This window comes from Elephantulus edwardii, unplaced genomic scaffold (assembly GCF_000299155.1).
Source record: "Elephantulus edwardii isolate Elephantulus edwardi_28Jun2011 unplaced genomic scaffold, EleEdw1.0 scaffold00113, whole genome shotgun sequence".
In the NCBI taxonomy this organism is placed as follows: Eukaryota; Metazoa; Chordata; class Mammalia; order Macroscelidea; family Macroscelididae; genus Elephantulus; species Elephantulus edwardii.
This window is the reverse complement of record NW_006399863.1, coordinates 4,424,650-4,447,362: the sequence shown is the minus strand read 5'-3', so window position 1 is coordinate 4,447,362 and position 22,713 is coordinate 4,424,650. Positions and strand designations below refer to the sequence as shown.

Here is a 22,713-nt window from a genome sequence, read left to right as displayed (position 1 = left end):
ATTATCATGATCAAAACAGACTTGATGGCAACAAGTTTGGGGTTTGGTTTTTTGTGTATAAAATGGTTAATTCTGCTTGCAGTTCTGTAACTGATGATTTGACATATCTTCTCATGGACTGACCTTAAATTTTTTTAAAAGGCGAAGCAGGTGGATTGACAAATGACTGCAGCAATGAGCTCAAGCATGTCAGACTGTGAGGTTGGCACAGGATAGGACAGAGATCTGTTCATCGTATCACTATGGGTTGTACTCAGTGGCACCAAACAATATGGGTGTTGGCTTTCATGCTTATAGGTATTAATAAGGCACATTATAAATGCCTTCAGCCCTGTTTAAGAATCTTTTGACATTTTAAACTACTTACCACAGGACTCTCCAGTTAGTGGTTCTTGAGCTTCCTCGTTTTACTTAAAAAGAGGCAAACGCCAGTTTCGCTGCCATTCAGTTAACAAACAGTATTGCCCTCAGTACAACAAAGAGCCTACCTACCTGGGTTGGTAGTGCAGTGATACCAAAATGTCTTAAGAAAATCCTTTCCCTGCCACTGATTTTTTGCTAGGTTTTATGGTTGGTTGTTTTTTTTTTCCTCTTAATCTTACCTTAATACAGTGCCAAGTGAGATGAAAGTAGAAATGGACTGTGAAGAGAAGTGGCCTAAAGCATTTGTTAGTACAACCTGCTTCTGTAATAGAAATTATTAATGTTCTCTTGGTATTTTTTGATAGACTACTCCTAAACAGGAGACTCTGCATCAGTCCTCATAAATTCCAAGCTTATTCAAATCCTACACACCAGGGAAAAGTGAAACTAAGGCTTAAGATGGTGATGAGGTCGGGAGGTTCTGTTAAATAAGGAAATTTTTAAGTCAGGTCTAATGATAATAAAAGATGGTTTATTTAGAAGGGGACTATTTCCAGAGGAGTCGTTGGAAGGGAATCACAGGAGATGGTGCTAATAGTAACTGAGCTGTTTAATAGAACCCGTAAGATGAAAGTCACCTGATAGAAGCAATAACCTCTAGATAAGGAGCAGTGAAGTGAAACGTGAGGCCAACTAAGAGAAATGAGCCCCTTTTCAATCTGCCTGGTAATCCTCTAGACAAAGCAAAGACCCAGAGAACTTAAAACCTATTGATGTGGTCTAGCCAGTCAGGTACAGAAGGCTGGAAAGAGGGTCTGAACCCGAATGATGCAGGCTGAGCCCCCAGGGTTAGCCGTTCATTGCTCTACCTGAGAGTTAATTCCTGTAAATATCTTAATCAGGAGATTTAAAACTGGATATTACCTATACCTTTGGAGTGCTTTACTGGCATAGGTTAAAAGTTGCACTGCCAACTCAGACAGGTGGTTTCAAATGCACCATATGCTCCTTGGGAGAAAGATGGACCATTTCCTCCCATGTGATTGAAAACTGGCTGGAGAGTCAGCTGTACATTGGTTTGGACTTGGTGCAATGAGTGAGAACAGCTCCAGACCTGGTTTTCAGCACCTAATTATGTATCTGAAATTTCACTCATGAGAGAAAGTCCTAGCAGTGTTGTTTCTCACTCAGTTAAACTGCAGTATCCGAGAATAGCACTGGACCATACATTTGTTGTAAGGAAAATGTGGACGTTTTACCAGTGGGAAGACAAGATAGGCATGGTCTAGAAGTTACATCTGGTTCTACCTTAAGTTGCACGGAATGAATCTTGAATGTTGTATCATTAGGACTGTTGTTGTTGTGTACCATCAGGGCAGAACTGACCCACCTCCAGCTACAGTAAATCACACGTCTTTTTCTTATGGAGCAGCTGCTGGATTAAAACTGTGCATTTGCAACACAGTTTCTTACCACTGAGCCACCAGAACCCCCTGAAAAGTTAGATTTGAGGAGGAGGTTATAATAAATATTTACTGAGTGCTCCTGAGTCTGGTGGCATAGTCCATAGAGTTGTATTGCTCACCCAAGGCTCAAATGTACCACTGGCTCCAAGGGAGAAAAATGAAGTGTCCTCATGTGTGATTTACAGCCCCAGAAAAAAAACGTGCTAGGAGTTCAGCTATGAGTGGGTTCTGATCCAGCAGCAATTAGATCTATGAAGTAAAGAATATTTTACAGATCTTTTTAAAATTTACCAATTTCAAACCAGGGTAATAAGTTTAAATGTCTCTTTTGAGAGCTCTAAATTGCTTTAAAAAAAAACCCAAACCAAAAAAACATGAGAATGTGATAGAAAAGATGGGAGATTAACTTTTCTCCAAAATAAAAATACTTTACACATAGAACACCAGATACAGCATTTTGTGTGAAAGCCCAGACAATCCTGTAGAAACTTAAATAAATGTGGTGCTAATAATAATCATCTGGCTTTTTTTCAGATGATGTAAATACAGCAGTGTTCAGTACAGAATCACACTGTGGGTCAGTAATTGAGACAGAGTTTCTAGATTGTCCATCTCCTGAGATTTCTCCAGAATTCAGGGGACAGTTTAACATGAATAAAAACAAGCAAGGCTTTAAACAGGGTAAAGGAGATAACTTAGAAGAAAACAGTTGGCGTAACGAGTTCTCTAGAACAGAGAAGCAAATGAAACACAGGAAGAAATGTCTTAAGAGGCCTGACTGGAATATAAATAAGCCACTCAAGGGATACATCAAAGCATCAGAAAAGTACCCTAAACAACTACAAAAGCAGAGAGAAGAAAACAAAGTAAGGAGGCAGATGGAACTGCTTCATTTAGTAGAAAGAAATTCTGGACTCCCTTCCCCAAATGGAAATACCTCACCAGAAAGTCTTCATGCATCTCATCAAGAAACTGAATCAAGATTAAGGTGGCATCTAGTTAAAAAGGTAAAACTCTTCTAATCAAATATGTATTGGCATTGTTAAATTGACAACACAGCTCCTGTGTGTATGCTTTGACATAAATGTTGATTCTAGGCAGAGTTTTCAACATTTGCTTCAGTTACACGAAAGGTTAGCAGGTGGTGGCTGATGTAGTCTGTGTGATTACAAAGTGTACACTTTGTCTTGTAGAGATAGTAGACAATTTCTAAAATCTGGAATTAATATTACTGCTGAATGTATAGAAAGATTTTTCTTTTGCTCAGTCTTAATAAAAAAGTAATCCTCCGTTTATTTAAATAACAATGTTGTTGAAGCATTATGGAAAATCAACATATACTACTTATCCTCTTTTATCTATCCTTTTTATAGGAAGACGAGCCTCCAAAGATGAATTCTTTCAGCAAGGAAAGGTATGTTATAGTTGCAGTTGATTCCTTAGTCACTTAATGCATTCCGAGAGAGACAAGCATCAGAACATCTACTCAAAATCTAGGCAAGATCATGCATGTATGCACATATATGTATGTATGCATACATACATATATGAATATAGCAAAGAACTGGAAGGGTGTGCTTTTCAGGTGAGCCATAGAGGTTTAAGGAAAAGGGTGGCGTTTTAGTGGGAACTTAAAGAGTTGACTGATGGCAGCTAAATAGTTCTGGGCCTCAGCCTCCTTAGCAGGAACATGGGTGAGCTTTTCTTTCCCAGGTTCTGCTAAGCAATTTGGTTTATCCATTATGTAAATAGTAGACAAAGCATACTTTGGGTTATTGGGGTACTTGAAAAAAAATGACTGAGAAAAGCAATGAGCTTTTTTTTTTGTTTGTTTTTTGTTTTTTTTTGCAATGAGCTTTAAAATAGTTCATGCAGAATTTTAATTCTCTGCCTTTCAACTAGCCAGTTTAAAGCTGTCTCAGAGTAGTACTGTAATGGAAAATTTGTTTTTATTAAGGTAAATTATCTATTAACCCAACCAACATCAGTCCTTAGAATCTAATGCAGTTGTTTGTCATTGCTCCTGATAGTTATGGTCTGTAAAACTGTTACAAAAACAATTAGCTATTTTTGAACAAAGTTTGCACTTTATTGCCTTGGGTCATATATGTCTCCATTCACAACTGTTTCGTTGAACAGTCAATGTATGACCTTGTTTTGTGTTTTTAAGACATCTCATTTAATACATACTCTCAAGTAACTTTTTAATCAGCCTATACTTCAGGCTAGAACAAAGCTTATCTCACATTCTCTCACTACAGCAAATCACAGCCTTCTTGTGCTTAGGAACATAGCCAGCACTTTAAACACTATGGTTGGTTCCCATATTAAGCATTTAAAAGCTGTCAGTAAAGAGCAACAAATAAGAAAATGCAGCACTTATGCTGAGTGAAATCGCTCAGTCACAAAAGGACAAATACTGCATAGGGCCACTATTATAAAACAGGACTGACATTGGGTTGAGGGAAGGCAGAGATGAAGGGGAGGAATGATGTATACTGCATTGCAACAGATGAGGGAGGAGGGATTGCATAGCAAATAAAGAGTCTGTCTTTTATTTATCAAGGAGAAAAGTTAATTGGGGGGAGGAGGTTGGCAGGGAGAACAGGGCAACAGTGAATGACTGGAAACCTTAAGTCTCTGTAAACTTTTTTTTAAAAAAAAATTATTTTTGTGTGTGTACCGTCAAATCAGACCTGACAGGTACAGGAGGAGATTGTTCCTCCTTCTCCAGCAGAGCATTTGGTGGATTCGAACCATGTACCTCTGAGATTGCAGTGCAGTTTCTTGCCACTAGGCCACCAGAGCTCGCCAAGTCTCTGTAAACTTTTATTAAAATTAATAAAAAAAGAGAAAATACAGCACTCCAGTAGGCCTTGTTAAGAATACTTGTTCACAAGAGCTGAAACAAAGCAGTGCCTTCTTGTTAGACCTCAGTCAGGACATGCATATTGGTTGGCCATTCTAATTTCTCACTGCTCTACATGCATTTGAACAACTACTAAGGTAACCTGGGTTTTCATTTTACAAGGACAATTTAGTGATTACATAAATTTGCAAGTATCTGTGAAGGAGAAATTGGTGTAATTTTTTTGCATTACACATAATTTATCACCTAGTAAAAATGAAAATTAATCTCATTTTATAGTGCTTTCTATGAAAAGGTTATCATAGAATTCAAGCTTCTTTGCATTAATTCTTATGTGTTTTGTTTTATTAAATAGGTCTCAATCGCCAATTTCTGCAGTGAAATACAAGACCCAGCAAACTCAGACTAATACATTACTATTATCACTGAAAAACAGTAGTTCTGAGATAGAGAATCTGGTTTCAGGAGCTAGCCAGACAGAATTGTCATTACGGATTTCTGAACCATCACATTTTGTTCCCTATGTCCGAACCAATGAGGTATTTTACCTAGATCCAGATGCTCCATTGTCTAGACCTTCAACCCAGGAGCCTCAGCATCAAAATTCACGTGGTACGTACGTAAAACCAAGATGTCCTCACTTTAGAATCAGAATCGTTCCAACCTAAATTCAGATTCCAAATTACCACTCCAGCACATAGAAGAACTCCTGCCAAGTGTGACCCCTGTTGAGACAGAATTTTCCTTTCCTACAGATGACAATAATTAAAAGGCTTTAGGCCTTTTGTGCATAGGGTTGCTGTAAGTTGTGCTTGACTCGATAACAATCACCATCACCACCACAGTTCGTTAAATTATTTCTTAAAATTTTTTAAAAAAAACTAGGTGATTTAGGGCTACATTGTTAGAAATGTATTTGACCTTTAGCAATTTCATCTGGCTTTCAGATTGTGACCAGGTCCAGCAACAACTGTTTGAATCTAACCATGTCAGAGACCCACTTTTTAATCCTAACTTGGTGAAAAGCAGAGATCGACAGCAAGCAATCCTTAAAGGTTTATCAGAATTAAGACAGGTATGAGCTCCCCCCAACCCCCAGTGTGACTCTTCTGTATTTTCCAAGGGTTGAGAGATGGCTATGTAGCTAAATGTTTTGAAGAGCCTACCTAATTGGGTCTGTGATTCATGTGACTTTCTTACACCAGGCATTCTTAGGATTCCATTTTCAACAATAACCTTTAAAATTATTTTTGTTCAATATAAAGTCACGAGACATTCCATATATTAAGACATTTTTATTGAATGAAAAATACATACATTTGAAAGGTAAAACATTATCAATAAAGCCCTAGAAAATACCAGAATTCCCCCCCCCCAAAAAAAAAGGTATGCTTTAAACTCTTTGCTGTGTAGTCCATACTTTTAAAAATATGTTGGCAGTGTTCAAAACCATATTGATGGAAGTCTTCAAAGAATATATTTTGGTATGAAATTATACGTAAGACTTTACCAATAATACCCACTATGATTACTTAAAACTTCTCTTTTGACCCATACCCCACTAATCAAAAAAATGGATTTACAAAATTGGTTGTGCAGTTAGCTTAAGTTGTCTATTGGGGAGTTTGTATTGGAGGAAAAAATAAATTTCTGGTTTAGAGGTGCCTTTCCCTATATCCAGTCATTCTGACCACAGTTTTTGCATTTCAAAATGCTGGTTGACTTGAGTGTTACTTACCCATTCTTTATACCCTGTGGAGATAGACTTTTACCCCCATACATGCTCATTTAATCATCTGAGGATATAAATGAGTAATATACAAAAATCTTTTCATTTTTAAATTCTACTTCCAAGGCATAGTAACAAATCTACCATTCCCCTTTCATTCTGACTCAGCACCTTCTAGGACAGAATATATAGGTCTCTAAACCTGTAAACAGAAACAGACTGTTGCCTTTTTTGCTCACAGAGCACCTGGTTGGTTTGGGCAATATAGGCCTACTGGCCAGCAGCCACACAGCTTTAACCACCAGAGCTGCTTCACATGGTAAAGATTCCTGAAATTTTATTTCAAGAGCTCAGTAGGAATAATATTTGTGAGGTCAAGAAGAAGTGCCACAATTATAATTTAATGCAGTCAAGATAAGCAGCCAGTCTTACAGGGAGACTGAGTTTTCATGCAAAAATATAATCTTACAGGTATTTAGTAACAGCTACATAGCCAACTGAGGAACTGCTGTTTGAGTTCCTGTAGAACACTTCAGCAATCAAAATGTAACATGACACACGAGAAGCTTTGAAACTATCACTGAGGAATGGAGGTGTGGATTTGCAGGAATGGAAAGGGTTATCTGCGAGTTTGCTGACACCCCTTACTAACAAAACTTATCAATGTGATTACAGGGCCTTCTCCAGAAGCAAAAGGAATTAGAAACTAATCTTATGCCTTGAGCTGCACATCAAGAAGAGAATTTTAATTCTTCATTTTAAAATTTATAAAACCAAATTCTTCAGATTTGCTTCACTTTCCAAATTATAAATGTCCTCAACACTTGTAATTTTCAAATAGCTTATTTGTAAGTGCTTATTAAAAATGGTATATAGTAAAACAATATATGTCTTTTATAATAAAACATACTTTTGTAAAAGGTTTAGTAGTTTAAAAAACTTTTTTTTTAAAAAAAAAAACAAACCAAACCAACCAACCCAAACTCTACCTGGGTATTTAAATCTTATAAAAACTTTCTACTTACCGTGACACAGTCTGGAATAAACACATTCTGCCACAAAATACCATCAGGTATTCTACTCTTATATACAAGAGTAAAAAAACTGGAATTCCTTCACAAATCCTTTTGAGGTGCCAAAGCCCGATCTGACATGACATAGCTACACATCTACTCCAAATACCATTTAAATTCATGGAAACATTTTCTAAATTCTACCTTTCAAAACACAGTTTCCAAGTTTACATTAGTAGTGGAGAAGCAGTTATCAGCAACAGATACAGGTTTGACATTTATATGCACATTAACGGTAATTTAAAAAATTATTTTCAGTACTGTAGCACCTGAGTGCACTATACGGTAATTAATGCTACCAAGGATCAAATAAAAAATATACTTCCATTCATCTGAGACTAACAATTTAAAAATCCATAGTTAAGCTTCCTCCTCCCCTAAATTGCCTAAAATCTTTAAATAACAGAAGCCTTAATTTTTAAAAAGATTATATTGAATTTAAATCAAGGACCACACACACTGAAAACTGTAATTCACTTACCTAACAGAAATAAGCTGACTGAAATGTTAGCACAACAGGCAAGTTTTACAGTGGCTAAGCCTAAAGATTAAAAAAGTAGTGCTGCCTGGTATTAAATCCTATGTACACAGTTTATCATCTAAGTGAAATTGCATTCTTAGATAAATCTTGTGGTACTGAGCCAGAATCATATAAATATTCCTATAAACATCTCTGGCTTATACCTGTGTAAAAACACTATACAAAAGCTTAAGTCAAAATAAATAGTTGATTCATCTCAACAATAGTTAGACATTAGAGGAAGTAAAGCTATTGGTGCTGACCATCCTTTCTGTAAATAACTACTTTACATATAAAACAAGCTTCAATTTGAAGCTCAACTACAAGTGACAATACAAATGTAAAACTTAAAAAGTGCCATCATGAGATAATTCAAGTAACAATATACGTTAAAAATATATATTTATTTCAATTTTCAGATGCTTCAACTGTTACAGGCCATCATGATTTAAATAAAAAAAACAAAGGATAAAGGAACGTTTTGTTTAGAGGATGAAATAAAAACCATTAATTCACCTTTGTGGGAGGGGGGGAGGTCCATAACAAACTTTTTTAAAAGTTCTAGAATTCTCTCTCTTGAATACGGCCTAGAGGACTCACTTTTTCTCCAATTTATCTGGAGGTTAATCTCTATCCAAGCTTTGTGTGTATGATGATAAAAAGTAATTTTTACTTTGAGACTGACTTGAAAGAGTATATTGTGTCCCCAAAAATGTCTGATGAGTAAGAACATTAAAATTACTAAATTGATGAGACATGTTTAATTGAAAGTTGCTATATAAATCTTGTTCTGCTGAATTGCTGTTTTCTTCTGATCCCGCTCTATCAATAGAAGTTCTCTCTTCAGAGTCAATTTGATAAGTCTTATCTTCTAATAAACTGTTTTGCATGTCAAGAGATAACTGCAATTCAATATGACTATTCTGTTTTTGATCTGTTCCACGTGATCCTTTGGTTTCTTTCGCCAATATTTCTGAATGAAAATTGTTGCATACTTCTATTTGTGAGATTTCATCCCCTGAATCCAGAGACATATCCTCTTCATCCTTTTCATCGCTTTCTAAAAGAGCTACATTTAAAAAACAAAAAGTCCTCCTCTATTGAAATACACAGTTGGTTTAAGTTTTAAAATTATACACTACTCACACAATACAACGTGTCAGGGTCTGCAAGTCCACAATCCCTTAAAGCTTGATCTTCTGCCACAAGTTCACTTAGTCACAACACTCACACTAGGTGTGAATGTCCAGATATCCGATGCTAAAAGCTTCTGCGTAATGTGTTCACGTTTAATGTTGGGAAATCCCAACTCCCAGCTCCAAAGGGGTTAATGTCAAAACAGCATCTAAAGTTATACGGTAATTCAGTATTTGACAAAACAAATAAGAAATAAAAATGTTTGACATCTAGCTTTACTGGACTGGTTTACTAAGCTGATTAACTATCAAATGTTCAATCATCTCTGCTTTTCAGAGATACAAAGTATCTTTCATTTTATACTACCTGGAGCCAAAGCAGAGGCCATCTCACAAAAGACTAAAGATTTATCTATGCTACCTTGTAATTAGATGGTCTTACACATTTGGGATTATTTTAAGGCCCAATTGTAAATCTCTGCATTTGATTTCTTATTTTTTCTTAATACACACACCCCTTTGCTGAAAAACAGCAGCCAGTAAAACTTTTATAAACTGAGAATATGCATAGTTATATTAGATAGGAACTACCAACTGAGTACAGTATAATAAATGAGCAGACTGTGAATGCTAAATTACCAGAATGTTAAAAGGCCTTCAAACACTTCTCCTGGGGTGAGGGTTTTCAAAATAGACATTGATTTGTTAACAATAAAAGCAGTACTCTTTTTCTGTCTGCCTTAAGGAAAATGAAAACTAGTGAAAAGTTACCTGACTGTGACTCAAGATTCTCTTTAGCACCAAGCAGTGGGAGGTTTTCTTCTGTGTTTGAGTTGTGATAGCCCACAAGACTTTTAAAGTTTTGCATAAAGTCTTCAGCAGTTGCAACCACTATTCCATTATCTGTGTAACTGGAAAGCATCTTGATGTTCTTCTCTAAACAAAAATATGCAAGGTCAAAAGATCTCTGCCCTCAAATCCCAGTCGTCACAAAATCCTCATCTCCACAATTTCAGTGTCGTAGCTTTAATATCCACCACAGCCCCACAAAACCCTCCCCTCTACATTCTCAAGTCATAGAAAAAAGAGCACACTCTTTACCTGTTAAAAAGACTATGTGTCGCTGCTGTATGTTCTGAGCCTGAAGTCTGATAAGGCAATCCAATTCTGGTGCATTTCGAGTTTGTGAGTCACAATTGTGGTATGATAAAATTTCAACCAGATGTTTTTTCTGATACACATTCAGAAGTGTCAACAGATTAAGAGCTTTTGCATTCAACCTGTGGAATAAAGCAATTCACATACATGGACATTCTTGCTTCAGACTAAAACCTTAATTTCTCAAATTAGGTAACTAATAACTTTACTACATGGTATGCTCACTGCCTGGTGCAGGATGCTTCTTAGGGGATAGAGAGGGCAGGAATTGCACAGAGACTTCTCAGGTCTGATGATGGTCACTTATCAATTCAGACTAAAATCTCCACCAATCATTTCTACTTAGGAAATAATAAATTAGTTGCCTTTAGCTTTGCTAATTTAGAGCTTATAATAAAGGACATGAAAGGATAAAAGAAAGCATAATTTTTAAAAAATACATGGATCTAAGCTATTTCTGTATCTTAATGAGGGGAAAGGGGTATGGCTGTCATCAGGAAGACGAGACAAGTTACACCTTTTGAACTATCACATGATTGAAAATGAATATCCTAATTATAAATTCCTTATCAAGCAAGAGGAAATGAATCTTTGTCCAAATATATTCATTCTTTATTGAAAAACATAGCTAGAGTCCAAAGACCAAGCTGTTAATGTGAAAATTGGTATTTTAAGAAAATGGTGGATTAATATCAGATCACAAAATGAAAGAGTTACTACATCATTACTTAATTGTCAAACTGAATCAATGTAACAGCCAAGCCTCTGATACTAAGCTGTCTAAGGGAGTCAATCCTTTAATGGGGAAAGTTGGCATATACAGTTCAGGTTTTTAAAAATAAAGTATGCAAATTATTCCATCTTGAAAAGTATTCTAAATCCTCAAATAGACTAAAAAGGCAGTTAGTACCTATCCAATTAGAGTTATCACTAAACTTTTACCTAAAAAAGAATACTAATTCCTCAGATTCAAAATCAGATACTCTATCAACTAAACTATCCAGGCACGGCCAGAATAATTCACACATCCCATCTGGCTAAGGATACCTGTGAAAATAGTAGCATCTGTGTCCTAAAACCAGGTTAAAATAGACAAAGTGTGAACACAAACATATCTTCCAAATCTTACCTTCCCAGTTCCTTTAGTTTTTTTTGAAATTTACAGTGGACTTTCCATTGCCATTTTCCTTCTGGAGTACTAAGTTCTTCGAGGAATGTCAAAAAATTTTTAAGTTTCTCTGTTAAGACATTTTTAAAAATTTAATTTTTAAATTTTTCAATTCCATTTTTAAATTTCCATTTTAAGGCAATCTCATCCATGACCAATTTTCAGAAGTACTTGTTCCAACTGTATGTAAACATTTCCTATGTTCTGCCACCCTTTCTCTTTTTTTCACTATAAGGGAGACAGGAACCTACATAGCCCTAAAGTTCTAAAAATAAAGCCTCTACACATGAAAAAGAGAACATCAGTAACAAGAAAGAGGAGTGTTCTAATTCGTACAGTAAGTAGGTATACAGAGCTTTGCTTTATTACAGAGTAAGAGGCCCAGACTAAAAGTAGGAAAGAAAGTTTAGGTAATAGAAGTTCAAGAAAATTATGGGAATGGACTTCAAAAAACTCTTACCAATTGTGATAACTTCTGGATTTAGAATTGATTCATCAGAAACGATAAAACCTCCAGAAACAAATAACTCATTATATGTGTGATTTTTAACATCATCTAGACTATCAACACCAGCAAAACTAACACAGGAGAGTTTCTTTAAAGTCACCAAGCCAGGTACCTGTTTAAACAAAATCAAATGAAAATAGAAATAAGGATGGACAAGTAAATCAACTAATAGACTCAAGAGTGAAATAAGTGATACAGAAATACAAAATTTGTTAAGTCTTACCCATATTACTAAATGGCCTATGGAAAGCCAAGTATAAAAATACTATTTCCAAAATTATTTCCCAACATAAAAGTTAACATTCAGTACTAGGCACCTACCATGAAGAGAACAAGAAACTTCCAATAGTCCTGGAAAGAGATCAACAAATCTAGCCCATCTAACCTTGAATATAATCATTAGAATTCTGATGAGGACAAGAACCTACATACTGGGTCAGGAAAGGCAGAAGGATTTGAGCTAGTTCACAAGATTGGACTGGATTTTTCTAAATACAAGGGGAAAAAATGTTTTGGCAAAGAGGGGGCACAAATATGTTTTGCCTAGAACATGCCAATGGCTATGGAACAGTATAGGGGATAATCAGCAGACTCATGGCATTCAGAGACCCAGCATTCTCAGTATTGACTCAGGGAAGTTCTATGATGTAAAGCAATTAAAAATTTTGCAGAAATATCAACTTCAATCTTGTGAGCAAGCTGATTCACTGATGACTCATTGATAAGCTTCCAACCCCCTAAACTTTCCAACCTCAAAATTCTACCTTCTTGAAAGTTAATGAGAATATTTTTAAAACAATTCTACTCTTCGAGACAGTAAGGAAGTTCTTATAACCAAGTAAGCAGTGAATTTGACTTAATAGTCTACCTTGTGAATGAAACCTGCAATGTCTTCATTTTGAATAATAATCAATAGTTTATCTAATTTGGATCTTCTTTCCAAAAAATGTTCTGGATGACATTCTGTATTGCCTAATTTGATAAGATATTCCTGTCAAAGAAAAACAACTAAATCAGTATTAAAAAGCTTTTTTGCAAACATCCATTTAACTGATACACTTAATAACTATTTGAGCACTATTATAACTTAAAGAGTTTATATTCTAGATTTCAAAAACCATCAAATCCACTCTTCCTTGTAGAAGAACAATCTAAAGCACAGAAGATCAAAGTTAGGAAAAGGCTCTGTTCTGTGTACTTTGTTTAGAATGCTAAGCAATCAAAGCCAAATAAATGCCAGTATGGGGTAAGAGAAAGAACAACTGTGGACTAACAACCCGAATTCTTAAGTGTTTTGGTACTTCCTTTAAAAAAAAATTATTTTGTGTGTGTGTGTACCATAAAATTGGATCTGACTGGTACAGGAGGAGATTGCCCCTCCTTCTCCAGCAGAGCATAAGGTGGATTTGAACCAGAGACCTCTGGGATTATAGTGCACCTTCGATACTTCTAAGCAACCCAGAGCCCAATCATTAAGACATTTCTTCATTCCCTACAGTATCCTTTCCTTCTAAGTAGGCTTCAGTTATCTGCTACATTACTGATATTCCTTCAGTGTTACACAGTGCTTTTTACACCTTTTTTATATAGCTCATTTAATTCTAACATCCAAAAAAAGAATTCATACAGAGATTCAGTATATATCAATGATATCAATAGAAAAATTAGCCATGTTGGTCAAGCTTTTGTCTTCATGAAAAATAATGAAGACTTCCATCTAACACCTCCTTCCATCCTGGGGACACAGTACTACCTTTCAAAAGGACACAAGGCAATAGACTATACAGAGTTCAAATCCGGAACCTGAAAACAACCTGCTGGGTCTAGAGGTTATCCTCCTCATTTCACGGACATTCAAGTCTGGCATGACTAGTTAGACAATCAGTAAAAACAGAGCTTGCCCCACAAATGGTCTACTGCTCTTACAAGAGCTACCCACATGCGTCACACACAATAAGGATAGTTTTCATAGCCCTAATTATTGTCACTTAGTACTGTTTAACTTTGCTTTTAACTCTGAAGTTTCCGGGCAGATCCTGGACCAGCTTAAAGTCAGTTTAAGGAAAGGTAAACTACTGTTGTCTGCATGACATTTAAATAGCTTTAATGAAAATATATTCTAGATAAGACTTAATTCCTACAATAATACATTGGTTTGATTCCAGAAGTATTTAAGACATTTGCATTCTTATTCATAAATTCTTTTACTATAACATTTTTGCTGGGAATTTTCTAAAGGATAATGAAAAAAGAATAAAAAGTTCCAATTTCCTATCAGATTTTTAAAACATGCAACAGTCTTTTCTTCTATATAATAACAAAAAATATTATTACACAATGCAAAAGTAATTTAGGAGCACCATTTATAAGAAATAGATTTCTTATTCTCTCAAAGTAGTTATACACATCATGTGTCACCACTGGTTAGCAGTGGAATGATGTCAAGCTTGTCCACATAGGAGCGTGACCAAACCAATCTTCCATTGGGCCCTAAGCACACCAACATGCAGCTTAAGGAACACTGAGTTTAGGCGTGTTGCCCGAGAGTAAGGGGAATTTCTGAGAGCCAACATAACTGTACAAGATAAAAGGTGTTTGTTAACAGAGGAATTTATAAAAATCTGATTTCATCTTTCCAAGAAAGCACAAGGAATTAGTAAGGAAAGCACACAAAGTACTCTGCCACCTCTTGCAATTTCACGTCCTCTCTGGGTACCACAAGAAAGTGTGCTGACATCCAAGAGAGCCTGTCAGCACAAAGAGGTTAACAGCAGACTTTCTATTTCTAGTCCACTCTCAGATATAATAAATCCTTTATTTATAATCTTCTGCTTTATTTAACAGAACAAGCAGAAGTTACCCCTTTAGTCATGGTTTACACACCATAAATGGATGTAGACATTAATTTGAAAATCCTTTATCCTTATGGAATTAAAATCCTGTACTTTTTTTTATATTGAGTTCTTACAACTAAACCACTCATGTTACTGTCCCTATGTATTATCATTTATGAATCTACTGTTGAAAGAGGGAGCTCTGGTGGCTTAATGGTAAGAAGTTATGGTGCCAAACAAAAGACAGGGTTTCAAATCCAATATCCGCATCACAGGAGAAAGATGGGCAGTGTTCGCCAGTGTGATTTATAGCCTCAAAACCTGGCAGAGTTTTCAGCCATGAGGTGGTTCTGAAATGACAGCATGTAATATGGGAATTAAATTTAAATATCTATGCCCATACCTAGAAGTCCCACAGAATGGCAAATGATTAAGAAATGGATTACTAACCAAAAAGTAAATGGTTCAATCCCACCCAAAACTCTCCCAAAATAAGGGCTGCTAATATGTTGCTGAAAGGCCAGAGCCTTGAAAACTCTATGTACTGCATTTGTACTCAGCACACTTGGGTCACTGTCTTAAGAGCAACTAAATTTATACCTTTATATCTAAATTAGGCATACATATTAAACCAAAGATCTGAAATGCTAGTCTAGTCAAGAGCTTCAGTAAAATGAAAAGTACCTACAGTAAGGACACTTTAAAACTAGGGAATGTTTCAAATCATCAAGATTTTTGTTTGTTTTTAAATCAACAAGGACAGTAGGAAACCCTGGTATGACCAAGGCAATAGGAAAGGTCAAAAGGTTGTGTTAGTATGCACTTTTGTTTATCAATTTGACTGATAAAAAAAGCTCACATGAATTGTTAGCATAAGGACTTATTTACCTCTTTTCTCCTCCATTCTTTAAAAAAGAAAAAAGATACTTTAAAACCTGTAAATCAATATTTTGCATATACAAGTACAGTATGTATAAAAATGGTCTTTCCAATGAGAATAGAAAACAAGAATCTAATTTGATCACAAAATTCTAAAACTGGCTGACCTTTCCTTCTATTGTGCATTATTAAGTTATGAAAACTTAAGGTTAACATTAAAAACAAAAAAGTTTATAGCTTTACTATTATCCTCTTATGTAGTTACCTTTATTTCTTTACAGAGCATATTTTCTTCTTCTTCATGAATATAAAATTTCACAGTATTTTTCTGGACATCTTTCATGATTTTAACCAAACTATTAAATACTTCAGGTTCCAACTGGCTTATAAAGTTTGAAAGAGCTGGTTGGGCAGAAATGGGTACATCATTGGATGGTTTTGTTGGTTCTCGAGTGGTATCACCAGGTACAGTATGATCAGATGCCATCGTAAGTTCTGTTGCAGGCTGTGGCTGGTTCATCTCTACTTCAGTGAAACCCAAAGTTGAAGAGGAATGATGCTTATTAGAGTTAGTGTCTTTCAAAGCACCACTACAAAGTGACTCGGGGAGGCATTTAGTATTAGAATCACTGAAGGAAATCAGCATGCCATGCCTTCCCTGAGTATTCACTGCTCTCTTGGGACCAAATTCTTTAGAACTGACTGTTGGCATATTCTTACTCTTAGCTGATGCTTTGATAATAATTGTATTTAGTTTCTCATGCAAGCCATCAACAAATTCCTGCACGCCAGCTTTGGAAGTTTTAGAATATATGAATTCAGAAAGTCGTTTCATCTTCTCTTGCGATGAAAAGACAGGTGTCGAAACGTTACTGACATATGAAACATTCTTTTGCTTCAGAATCTCTTCTATCCTCCTAGAAAAGAGACTGTACTCTCCTAACACTGTACCCTCTGTGGTTTCCCTCAGTCCGGGCGGCTCTGCTGCTGGCACACACTGCTCCTCCACTGCCACCACCTGACCTGTCAACACGTCCTCCTCAGTGGTGCCCTTTAGTGTGTCTGTAAATGGAGAGGATGGAAACTGGTAATCAGAACTTCTCTGTCTACTTATTACCCGGGGGTCGTTAGGGAAGGCCTCCTGCGGTGGCAGACACACCAGTTGTTCTTCTGGTGATTTCATACCTATATAGGAAGAGTTTATTATTGTAAAACCAATCCAAAATGGCAACATCCAAAACCACAAATTCTTAAATCAGAACAAAGAAACAGCAAATGTATATAGTTAGATCTAATAACAAATTAAACACTTCCCTGTGGGAAAAAACCCCACCACCACAAACCCAACAAAGAAGTAGAATAAAAACCTCAAATAATGGCATGAACTCTATTTCATATATGCCCTATTTTAGTGGCCTTTGGATTTCATTAGGTAGAACTCTAACTCTGAACGCCATTTTCTTTTTACGTACTCTAACAAGTACCAACTTGGCATCAATTCAAATTAGTCCTTTGTTTAGTTCTATGTTCTTACTATTCTGTTAATGTGACTTTCACAGACATATGTTCACTGGGCAAGAATGTCACAACACCTGGCTTGATCCTTATATTCTCTGTCAAGTAGTACATTCTATAAGGAATACTTCTTTCTTCTTTAAGATACAAAGATTTTAGGTGCTAGGAATTAAAAAGAATACTAAACAGAAATGCTGTGGGAATTGTACGAACTTAAGAGCTGCATTCATGCTTTACGATTAATTAATTTACCTGCCTTTGAATCTACTTTCACTTAAAAGGTTACAGAGATGGCTTCCAGCAATGTTAGGGACACTTCAATTTATCAAAATGGTTCCAAAAAAACAGAAAGAAAATAAGTATTTAGTAGGTGCATTAAAACTAACACTTTTGATAATGCTGTCATAAACATTTTCATGTTTTTGTGTAAATAACTCCAAGATTAAACAGAATGGATATTACCATTTGAAATAAAGAGGTCACCAGAGTAGCTCTTGTTGCTGAGACATGTGATTTTTTTTTCTTTAAAAAACAAACGAAAGCATATGCTAAATGCAAGAGCAATGAGCTCTTAAAGCTGTTTGTTTTTTTTTTATTTTGTGTGCATGTACCGTCAAATCAGATCTGACTGGTACAGGAGGATATTGCGCCTCCTTCTCCGGCAGAGGGTCTGGTGGATTCGAACCGTGTTCCTCTGGGATTGTAAAGCTGTTTTTCAAAATAGCCACTTAGGGAAACACATTAAATCCTTTTGTTAGGAACAAGAGGAAAACATTTAACAGCAATTCATAACAATATGGTATTTCAAGTAAAAGAAAAGTTCCCCAAGGAACCTGTACCACATAAATTTACCATTTTCTTAAAATCTCAGCCAATAATCCCTAATGTACTCTTCCTGCAGTATGTGATGGTACCACTAAATTTGAAAGTCAAGGTACAGGTAGTACTTTAAAGCTTGTACTATGCCTAATACAAAACTCAGATTTCATTCTCCCTTTATTTATACTTTTCTAAAATTTTTAAAGAATCTTAACAGCAGTCAGCCTATGAAATTTTCTACCAGTCCAGGGATTTCCATAAACCACTACGTTCATTCACTACAAAATTCCTTTTAGAGGGATTAAGAAAATCATAGTAGGTCTGTAGGCAAAAGAAAGAAAGGGAGTAAAACAATGTCACGTATCTACATAAGAAATACAACCATATGAAACTGACAAAACAGAATTTAAGGTATATAACTAAGGAATATCTTCAATTTGGATCATTAAAATGTGGTTCAGTATTGACAGAAAAGGTGCAATGGGTACACTTCAAATTGGTAGCAACACTTGACCCAGGGAAGAAAAATAAGTTGCAGTGAGTAGAGAAGGAATATTTACTTTTTAAAGTATATTTTGTACTTCTTTTAAATTTTGTACTTCTTGAGTTATGAACCAAGTCAAATTGATTTACTCAAGTAGAATAACTTTTTAAAATTTTATCATGTACAGCAAATGAGTTGGGCATACCATGCTTGTAATTCTAAAACTTCTGAATTATTTTTTAAATCAGGTATTTGCTTCCTAAATGGGTTAAGCTTATTCCTCAAAGTCTATAGGTAAATGGAAATATTATAAGCTGAAATAAACATAAATTGACATGGACAAACTTTTCCTTTTTGGTGAAGAGGAAGTGCACCTGCCCCACCAAGAGCTCCTAAGCACCTGCTGCCCCAGCAATAAAGACAGCTTGTCTCCACAAAAAAACACCAAAAACTCAAACCAAAAATGAAACGAAATAAATTTCTTTTATAATTCCATTACCATCATCTAATGTACTTTTGCAAGATCAAATTTTCCTATATGATTAAGATTGGCAACTTTATTATTTTTTATAAAATAAAAATTTAAAACTTACATGTCAATATCCACAACACACAATCTTTACTTAATGACTACTGATTTTCAAAGATTATTTACATCATTCAGCTACAATTATAGTTAAAAAAATATGAAATTGCTATCCCAAAGAGTGAAATGCAAATGCTGATGAATCACTGTGAGGCAGAGCACTGATGAAACCCAAATATAACTCAGTAAGAATCATGCCCCAAAGAAGTCATGTGTAGGTTCTATTTCTCTTAAGTTTTAAGAACAGACAAAACTAATCTATGAACAATGAAGTTGCCAGATTGGTGAGTCTTGGGACAACAACAACAGTATGGACTAGAAGGAAGCAAGAAGAAAACCTTCTGGAGTTGCAAGCAGCTTCAGAATAACAAAAGAGCTATTACTGTGGTGTAGTCCATAGGGAGCTGGGCTGCTAACACAAAGGTTGCATCTCTGGTGGCTGCAATCCACCAGCGGCTCTGGTTCCTAGGAGAAAGAGGGGCAATCACCTCCCATGTGATTTCCAGCCTCTGAAAGTCCACTGAAAGATCAGCTAAGAGTTAATATTGATGAGATGGCAATGACTTTTGAGTTGTGAGTTGCAGAATTCAATGCAGTACAGAATGCTAGAAATTATCTACATCTTGATGTCAGTGGTTGTCATAAGAGCACATATACACACATTTAAAAATTAATCAAGCCAAACATTTAAGAGTTGTGCATTTTCTTATATGTTAAATACCTGTTATTCCTGTTTCTATCATCTTTTCCTTGGAGGAAATAAAGATTTTCCTATAGAAAAATACTAAACGTTTTGTTTCCACATTTCAAAAAGAGAAGGAATCACTATACAGATGTTTTAACATCAAAAATAAACTTCGATTTCAAGAGTAAGAAACAACAAAATGGAAACAAAGAAAAAAGACTCATGAACAAACTCTTAAGCAAAGGAACAATAGTTATAACCACTTGAAAGGAAGTTCAACTGAGCTCCAAGAGAGATTGGCTCCCAGGCAACTAGTTAATTTGTTTCTAGAAGTCAAAGGTCCGTTTTTATTTTAACTAACTGCTGAAGTCAGCTTTACAATGAAAAGAACTGAATTAAAGAATTCCAAGATAAGAAATAATATAGCTAAAAGACAGATGGCATAGATGGCTTCCTTTTATTTTCGACACTTAAAAAAACTTAAAGAGATGTCTCAGAATATTCACCTTTACAAGTCATCCTATCAAATAGAATTTAGGTGAAAAAAAACTTAATCCCTATGGTATAATTCTTTACAAAGGATATTTGATAAAATGCAATTGATGATTTAAACATAAAACTGCCAATCCAAATTTTTGTGTAATTACTATAACTTAAATCAATGCTCTATTGAGGACCAGAACTGCAAGCAACAATTCTGAAGGATCAGAAGTGCAAGCAGCAACACTGGCAGGAAAAACAAAGGAAGCCTTCTCACCTGGTGTTTGTTTTTCACCATGTTTCCCCTGCTGGTCTTCTGGGCTTCTTGCATTCCCTCCTGAGGGAAAGCATCCATTAGCATTCATAAACTCTCTTTGGATAGATGTGATGATAACTAATTAAGCACCTTTCAGACAACCCAAAATGTTAACAAATTAAAGTAATCCTTCTTTTATTTCCTCTTTTGAATGAAAGGGTCATTCTAAAATGGAAAGCTAGTTCCTTTCCACACAGGGGACAACAGAATTATAAATACCTAGATGATGCTGTGTCCTCAAATGGTGGCAGTACCAAGTACTAAGATGTCTAAATGAGGAATGCTTAGGATAATTTCTGACTACTTCCCTATTCTATTTATCTGATACAAGAGAAGTCTTTAGAACATAAGTAAGTATTTGTTCCCTCTCCTACCATCAGTTATAGGCCTCTTGCCCTCTCTGTTAAGACATTCAATAGAGAATGATCAAAAGTCTATGGAAGTTGTAAAAATTCTTTTCAGAGTCCTTGGGTCTCAGCAGGTCCCAAGTCACACCAGTCTCTTTAGCAAATAAGTTGTTTCTTCTTTAAAAGATTAAATAAAGGTCTAGAAAGGGGGAAAGATATGCCCTGCAAGTATTCTTAAAAATGCTTAGCCAACAGGATAAATAAGAACCTGGAATATAAAGAGTATACATATACATGTGTTTAGAATATGTGTTTGCACAGATTTTTCAACATTTGCTAAATTATTCTTGTCCCATGGTTAAATAAGCTTTCTTAAAATTATTTCCTCTTGATCCTTTCAGGCCATTCTTGAAGATGATAACAATTTCTCTAAAGTAATCCAATATTAAGAAAGCTAGTATCTTTCAAATAGATGAAATTTTAACAATGTTTCTTATTAGATGACAGCTCGTTTGTTGCAGTGACATTTATTCTAACAAGAAGATTTTACTGTCTGACCAAAGACCATTATTTCACCTATGTAGCTACCTCACCTTACTAGAAACTCAGTTTCTGCCAACAGCTTTCCTTTGGACGCCTACAAGCTAAGCTACATGAGGATAGTTATGTCTTAAATGCCTTTGCTTTTAACAAGTCCTTTTACAAATACTGGGTAACATGGACTAAGAAGAACATTACTCAGTGATGAGCATTATTTACACTGTTCAAATAAGCCTGACGATAAAAGATCCAAGTAAGATGAGGACCTAAAAGTAGATTCCCCAAAAGGAGACTCTAGAAAAAATGAAACAATTCAGGAAAATGATCACTTAGTAAAAGAAAGCAAGTATATATTTGTTCTTACCTGTAATTGGTATCAATTTCCAATGTATTTCAGTTTCTTCAACACTGTTTGATTTAGAATGCTGTCTATGGAATCCATGGTCAATCGAAACAGTGGGACACACACTACAATCTTCAAGATTATTCATGCCAGTTGAGTTAGGATCCTAAAAATTAAAGTACAAATTTCTGTAAATTTTTTTTTTCTTGTGAATCAGATCTGACAGGCACCAGAGGAGATCTGGTGGATTCGAACTACACGCCTTCAGGACTGCAGCACAGCTTCTTGTTAATTAATTTTAAGGCCAAATACAAATAATTATTTTTCTCAAGCTTTAAACAACCTATATTTTACAATGAGCCAAATCAGCACAGTCAAGTTATAAAACTCTCATCTCATGGATAGGGCAAGATTTAGATCTGTTGTTTCTAGGGTAGCTACCTAACAGGACCTAACAATAACAATCTCAAAATCAAAGTATGTTAGCTGCAGCACTTGTGGCCCAGTGGTGGGGAGTTTCACTGTCAGCCCAGGCAAGGGGGTTGGAGATCAAGGGCTGCTCTTCATGAGAAGGGGAGCAGTCTCCTCTCTGAAATCTGCAACCTCTGCAGATCCCCTAGAGTGTGGCTGTCACTAATTTCCTGGCTTTCGGGTGCCTAATAACAACATTGTTATTGTCACTGTGTCAATGCATCTTTTTGAGAAGATTAAATAGCAAAGCATATATACTTCTGAATAAAAATACACTGAAATGAGCCAGAATTTTTTTTATCAAAAAGTTGTTCCCTCAAAATATAAACAGATGTTGATTTAGAGTTGGTATCTCATAAAGCTCTGTAAAGTAATATTTATGGTTTTGAGGGCTAGATACTTATCTGTGCCACTGTAGGGCTAC

General features: G+C 35.6%; 2 protein-coding genes across 2 annotated transcripts in view; one reads left to right on the top strand and one right to left on the bottom strand.

Annotated features, from left to right (window-relative positions):
* CCDC66 (coiled-coil domain containing 66) overlaps positions 1 to 7,189 on the top strand; it is a 42,843-nt gene extending 35,654 nt beyond the window's left edge. Inside the window, 5 exon segments of the mRNA XM_006892219.1 lie at positions 2,364 to 2,836; positions 3,203 to 3,243; positions 5,054 to 5,310; positions 5,646 to 5,773; positions 7,103 to 7,189. Of these exon segments, the coding sequence (XP_006892281.1) occupies positions 2,364 to 2,836; positions 3,203 to 3,243; positions 5,054 to 5,310; positions 5,646 to 5,773; positions 7,103 to 7,189 (986 nt within the window).
* A 1,093-nt stretch (positions 7,190 to 8,282) lies between these two features.
* FAM208A (family with sequence similarity 208, member A) overlaps positions 8,283 to 22,713 on the bottom strand; it is a 61,567-nt gene continuing 47,136 nt past the window's right edge. Inside the window, exons 16-24 of the mRNA XM_006892218.1 lie at positions 21,840 to 21,984; positions 20,550 to 20,609; positions 15,969 to 16,888; positions 12,859 to 12,981; positions 11,943 to 12,102; positions 11,444 to 11,552; positions 10,258 to 10,436; positions 9,928 to 10,092; positions 8,283 to 9,365 (exon numbers count right to left, since the gene is read on the bottom strand). Coding sequence (XP_006892280.1) covers positions 9,310 to 9,365; positions 9,928 to 10,092; positions 10,258 to 10,436; positions 11,444 to 11,552; positions 11,943 to 12,102; positions 12,859 to 12,981; positions 15,969 to 16,888; positions 20,550 to 20,609; positions 21,840 to 21,984 — 1,917 coding nt within the window. The 3' untranslated portion in view covers positions 8,283 to 9,309. The remainder of the gene's footprint in view (positions 9,366 to 9,927; positions 10,093 to 10,257; positions 10,437 to 11,443; positions 11,553 to 11,942; positions 12,103 to 12,858; positions 12,982 to 15,968; positions 16,889 to 20,549; positions 20,610 to 21,839; positions 21,985 to 22,713) is intronic.